Here is a 6,351-nt window from a genome sequence, read left to right as displayed (position 1 = left end):
GGATTGCAAAAATTTTCTCCATTCTGTAGGTGGCCTGTTCACTGTGATGATAGTTTTATATAAATTGAGTTGTGTAAGCTTTGCTTGGTTTCTTTCACTCAACATACTTATTTTGAGATTTATCCATGTAGCTGTGTGTATTAATACTTCATTCTGTTAACTGACTTTGCTAGTATTCTGTTATATGCATGTAACACAATGTTTGTTCATTCGCTTGCCCAGAGACATTTGAATTACATCTTTTTTTTAATGAATAAAGATGCCACGAACATTTTTGTATACATCTTTGTGTGAACATATGTTTTTATTTCTTTTGAGAAAATACTTAGATCAATTTTGTTGATAGTATTGTTCAGGTCTTCTATATCCTTACTAGTTTTTTGTTTACTTTTTCTGTCAGTTGAGAGAGGGGTACTGAAATCACTGACTGTAACTGTGGATCTATTTCTTTTGTAACAACTTTATTGAGATAATAATTTACATATAATACAATCCATCTGTTTCAAGTTTACTGTTGTTTTTTAGTATATTCACAGAGTTGTACAACCATCACCATAATCAGCTTTAGAACTCTTTCATCACTCTGAAAAGGAAACCCAGTGCCCATTAGCAGTTACTCCCTTTCACTCCACCCACACATGCCATAGACAGCCACTTCAGTGCTTTCTCCATATATAATTTTGCCTATTTTAGACATTTCATAGAAATGAAATGCAGTATGTGGTTATTTGTGACTGGCTTCTTAGCATGTTTTAGAGGTTCATTCATATCTTAGTTTGTGTCAGTACTTTGTTCCTTTTTGTAATCAAATAGTATAGTCCACTGAATGAATGTACCATATTTTATTTATTTATCAGTTGATGGACATTTAGGTTGTTTCCACTGTGCTATTATGAATAGCACTGCTTTAAGTATTTGCATAAAAGTTTTTGTGTGGGCACATTTTTTATTTCTCCTGGATATATATGTAGGAGTGGAATTGTTGGGTTATATGAACTCTATGTTTAACCGTTTGAGCAACTGTCAGACTGCTTTCCAAATTGGTTGCATCATTTTACATTCTCATTAGATTTTTTTTTTGCATTTCAATAAGTTTTTACCTTATATATTTTGAAGTTCTATTATGTCTGTAAACATTTAGTATTGTTTTGTTGTCTTGATGAATTGACCCTTTAATGTTTATAAAATGGTCTTCTTTGTTCCTCGTGATATTTTTTGCTCTGAAATCTGTGTCTGGTATTAATATTTCAGCTCTCTTTTAGTTAGCATAGATCTTTTATTTGTAATCTGTTTTTTTTCTTCTAGGAAACATATAGTTCAGTCTTATTTTTTATCTAATTTGATAATCTCTGCCTATCACATGTTACATTTACATGTAATATAATTATTGGTATAGTTTGTTTAAATCCACCATTTTACTATTTGTTTTCTCTTTGACTTGTGTTCTTCCTTCCATTTTTAATTTTTTAATAATTTTATTTTATCACCTTTGATGGCTTATTAACCACACGTTTGTTTTGTTATTTCAGTGTTTGATTTAGGGTTTCTAGTATACATCTTTAGCTTCTCATGAGGATTTATTAATTAATGAATTTCGTGTGTTTTTATTATTTATAATGCATTTTTTAAAGTTAGGTGTATATATTTCAGAAAGCATCATCACCAGTATAGCATATATTCTTTCCATGTTCCCATTATAGTATACTATTTTGATTTTACATTTAATGAGTGAGTGTATTCAATCTATAATTGTTTTGAATTTTGGCACTTAAATGAAATTGACACTTTGTCCTTAATAATACCTGTTAAATAAATAACTTCATGGTTTCTCATACATAACTGTCTGGTAAATAAGGCAAGTCATTGGTTATTGTTTCATTTTATGGAATACCAAGTAGGTTCTTGGTTTCTGGAAGCTTCTAAGGCACACAGCTAGTAAGTGGATGAGCCTATATAGAACCCCACCTTTTATGGTTCTAGATCAGTACAATTTTATGTATACTGTTGAGTTCATGTTATAACATAAAAAATGATTACTTTCCAGTCAAGTGATGATTTTTCTTTTTGTTTATGTGTTTTTAACTTTATAGTCCATGGCAGAAGTCCTTGCTAAGAAAGAAGAGCTAGCAGATCGTCTAGAAAAGGCCAATGAAGAAGCCATTGCTAGTGCTATTGCTGAAGAAGAACAGTTAACTAGAGAAATTGAAGCTGAAGAAAACAATGATATTAACATTGAAACTGACAACGACAGTGATTTTTCTGTGAGCATTTAGACTTTTTAACATAACTATTCAAAATTTATATTTAGAAACAAAATTATATGGGCCAGAAAGACTTGGAGTCCATCTAGTCCTATTTAAGATTAGTTACTTAAAAATCATGTTCAGTAATCATAACTATTATTCTCAGGATGATTTAGACTTATACAATAAACAATAGCAAATCTTTTGTTAGCACTTTACCGTTACTAAGTATTTTCATATATGATACAGTTGACAAATTAGAAGTTGTTATTGTTGTTTTACCAGTCAAGAAATTGAGTCTAGGCCAGTCGTGGTGCTGTATGCCTGTAATCTCAGCACTTTGGGAGGTCAAGGCAGTAGGATTGCTTGAGGACAGGAGTTCGAGACCAGCCTGGGCAACATAGCAAAACCCCGCTCTATTAAAAACAGTTAAAAAATTGAGTCTGACATAAAGTAAGAGCTCAACATTATTCTGATTATAATTTATAGAGAGTGAAGACAAAGCTAAGGTATTTTACTTTTGTATTCTATTAGCAAAAAGTAGGCTGGGCATGGTGGCTCACACCTGTAATCCCAGCATTTTGGGAGGCCGAGTCGGGTGGATCACAAGGTCAGGAGTTTGCGACCAGTCTGGCCAATATGATGAAACCCTGCCTCTATTAAAAATACAAAAATTAGCCGGGTGTGGTGGTGGGCTCCTGAAGTCCCAGCTACTCGGGAGGCTGAGGCAGGAGAATAGTTTGGACCCGGGAGGTGGAGGTTGCAGTGAGCTGAGATCATGCCACTGCACTCCAGCCTGGACCACAGAGTGAGACTCAATCTCAAAAATGAATGAATGAATGAATAAATAAATAAATGAGCAAATGATACACTACCTTCCTCTACTAAGAGCTTAGGATATATATGTTAATGATGGGAATTTGTTAAAGAATAAAATAACTTTAAATGTTTTACATATTGGTTTATTAAATTTTAATGCCAAACAATCTTCAGTTCTTCAGTATTTGCTCTGTACATGTTAGCATTTATGTAGTAATAGGATAAGGCCAGTATATTTCTTAAATCTACTTCATTTGTCTCTGCTGTTAATGGCTGCTAGGCTCTTAAAATGAATAGGCTGTGGTATTTTAACTCGGTAATTATTATGATTGTACTGGTAGGTACCGTTTTCCTGGTTTTCAACTGTTAGTTAAATGGAATATATTAACAATAGGTAGGAAATTTTCACATGTGGTTCATTTTCTAAAGTTGTAATTGTGTTCAAAGATTTGATTTTCAGCTTCCCTTATTACATTTTAGGCCAGCATGGGCAGTGGGAGTGTATCTTTCTGTGGTATGTCCATGGACTGGAACGATGTCCTTGCAGACTATGAAGGTATTGTGTATATGCATATTGGCTGTGTAGTACAGTGTTCAAAAGTTTGTTCTCAGATGTTTTATAGACCTGTGTGGTTACACAATGATAGTATTTTTTTCTAAACAGCTCGTGAGTCTTGGCGCCAAAATACATCTTGGGGGGACATTGTAGAAGAAGAACCTGCTAGACCTCCAGGGCATGGAATTCACATGCATGAAAAACTTTCTTCACCCTCTCGTAAAAGGTCTGGCATTTGAAAATTAATTTGAAGTGGTTCACAGGAAGGAAACTAGCCACTCTTGATTGTTAAATAAAAATGCTACATGGCATTTTTGGGCACATTACTTCAGGACAGTTTCAGATCCATTGAAAAGTAACAAAGCTTTCCTGAAGTGTTGGGCCAAAATTAGTTTTGTATACTTTAAGAACTACGAAGTCTAAAGAACACTTTTTCTGGCCTTATCATGTAAACATTTCATGTCTCTTGTCCGTTTGTTTGTATTAATAGAACAATTGCAGAATCTAAGAAGAAACATGAAGAAAAACAAATGAAAGCACAACAGCTAAGGGAAAAGTTACGTGAAGAGAAAACATTAAAGCTTCAGAAATTGTTAGAAAGGGTGAGTTTTTATTTTTTAGGAAATTATGATAGCCTCAAGTTGGTGGGCTTATTTTCAACTCTACTTCTGATCTGAGAGAAGCTAAAATAACCATAAAATAATTAGATTTGCTAGGAAACAAAGGCATTTTAATCTATTGAATCCAAGAAGGTTAACTATAAACAAATCATCATTTTCAAATTATCTAGTAAATTGATATTTTGCAGGGTTAGCATGGATTATTAAAGCTGTACTTGTCTTTTGCCATTTTCATTGGAGGGTTTCCTTGGGGAGGTTTGTCTAAAGAGTAGAATGACCTGGTAGACAATTTGGAGCCTAAGACTATCAGTTTGTAGTGTGTTTGCCCGTGGCCAGCCCTGGTCCTTGCTCTTGGCTCTGGTTTTTACTTCTGTTTATATATCTGCAGCCAACCCCTTCAGCTGGAGGAATGCAAGCTACCGCCCTGTCCCACAGTTGTTGTCAATCCATGTCCATATGCAGCGGGCCAAATAGCCATGCACACACATGGCCACAGCTGGCCATGGCCCCCATTGCCACATGTATGCCTGCAACCAAACTCCACCTGGCCTCTGCCACCACCTGCCTTGGCTCCCACCTACCCGGGGGTGCTCACTTCTTAACACAAAGGTGCTGCTGGCAGCCACTGCCTACACCCTGTAGCTTTTGGAGCTGAGGACTGCCCTGTTACTGATATTGCCAACTGTAGCTCCCTGAGCTGCCACGCCAATGCATACATATAAACCAGGAGTTGTTGTACTTGCCTGCACTTTGGCACTCTGTGTGCCACTAGGCTTAGTGCAATAAAATACTCCTGCATTCCCCCCAAGGCAGTGCTCCCATCTGAGTAATTGACTATCCTTTCTGAAGCCAGTCCATAAAGACTGGAGAATGTGACTGCTTCTTTAAGTGCACAGACAGCAATGCAAGGATACAAGGAACATGAAAAATCAGGAAAACTTGACACCACCAAGAGAATACAATAAATATCCAGGAAGCAATCCAAACAAATGAAGATCCATGAAGTCCCTGATAAAATATTCAAAATAACTGTTGAAGGTCAGTGGACTGTAAGAGAACACAGATAAATAATGTAACAAAATCAGGAAAACAACATAAAAACAAAATGAGAACATCAAGAAAGTGAAGCCATGAGAAAGAACCAAACAGAAATTCTAGAGGTGAAGAATATGCTGAAGAAACTAGAAAGTGCAGTAGAGAGCTTCAGCAGCAGATTAGTGAAGCATAAGAAAGAATCAAGAAAACTTGAAAACAGGTCATTTGGAATTACCCAGTAAGAAGAGAGAAAGAATGAAAAAAATGAAGAAAGTCTCTGGAATTTATGGGACACTATCATTGAATGAATATATGCATTATAGGGATTGAAGAGAAGCAGGCAGAAAGCTTTTTTTTTTTTTTTAAAGAAATAACCCAAAACTTCCTAAATATGGAGAGCAAAAGAGATATCCAGACTCAAGCTCATAGAACCCCACAACAGTTAAAGAAGTCTACATCAAGACTTAGTATAATTGTCAAAACTCAAAGACAGAATTTTGAAAGCTGCCTGAGAAAGGCAACTCATCTCATACAAGGGAAGCCTGCCCCCACCCGTCCCCGAAATGATCAGTGAATTCCTCAACATGAATATTCCAGGCTAGGAGATAATGGGATGGTATATTCAAAGTACTGGGGGAAAAAAAAAAAACAACCCGACCAGCCATGATTACTATACCCTGGAAAGCTATCCTTAAAAATGAAAGGAGATAAAGTCTTTCCCAGACACATGAAAATTGAGGGAGTTTGTCATCACTAGGCTTGCCTTAGAAGAAGTGCTATTGGAGTTCTTAAAATGGAATAGAAAAATGATAAACACCAATGTAAAAGCATGTGAAAGAAAGTATGTAAAACTCAGGGGTAAATATACAGTCAAATATAGAATAACATAATACTGTTAAGGGTGGTACAGAAATAACTGCAACCCCAATATAAAACTTTAAAGAAGGCTGGGTGTGGTGACTCACACTCGTAATCCCAGTGCTTTAGGAGGCTGAGGTGGGAAGATCACATGAGGCCAGGTGTCTCACACTAGCCTGGACAATGTAGCAAGACCTCATCTCTTTTTTTTTTTTTTTTT

At 35.8% G+C, this 6,351-nt stretch overlaps 1 protein-coding gene across 1 annotated transcript in view; it reads left to right on the top strand.

The window, feature by feature from the left end:
- The window catches only part of SCAPER (S-phase cyclin A-associated protein in the ER), a 565,180-nt gene that overhangs the window by 144,890 nt on the left and 413,939 nt on the right, over positions 1–6,351 (top strand). Inside the window, exons 11-14 of the mRNA XM_011932825.1 lie at positions 2,091–2,261; positions 3,543–3,618; positions 3,727–3,844; positions 4,109–4,220. Coding sequence (XP_011788215.1) covers positions 2,091–2,261; positions 3,543–3,618; positions 3,727–3,844; positions 4,109–4,220 — 477 coding nt within the window. The remainder of the gene's footprint in view (positions 1–2,090; positions 2,262–3,542; positions 3,619–3,726; positions 3,845–4,108; positions 4,221–6,351) is intronic.

Source organism: Colobus angolensis, unplaced genomic scaffold (assembly GCF_000951035.1).
Source record: "Colobus angolensis palliatus isolate OR3802 unplaced genomic scaffold, Cang.pa_1.0 Scaffold99, whole genome shotgun sequence".
Lineage (NCBI taxonomy): Eukaryota > Metazoa > Chordata > Mammalia > Primates > Cercopithecidae > Colobus > Colobus angolensis.
Note: the sequence above shows the minus strand (reverse complement) of the source record. Positions and strands in the feature narration are given on the sequence as shown.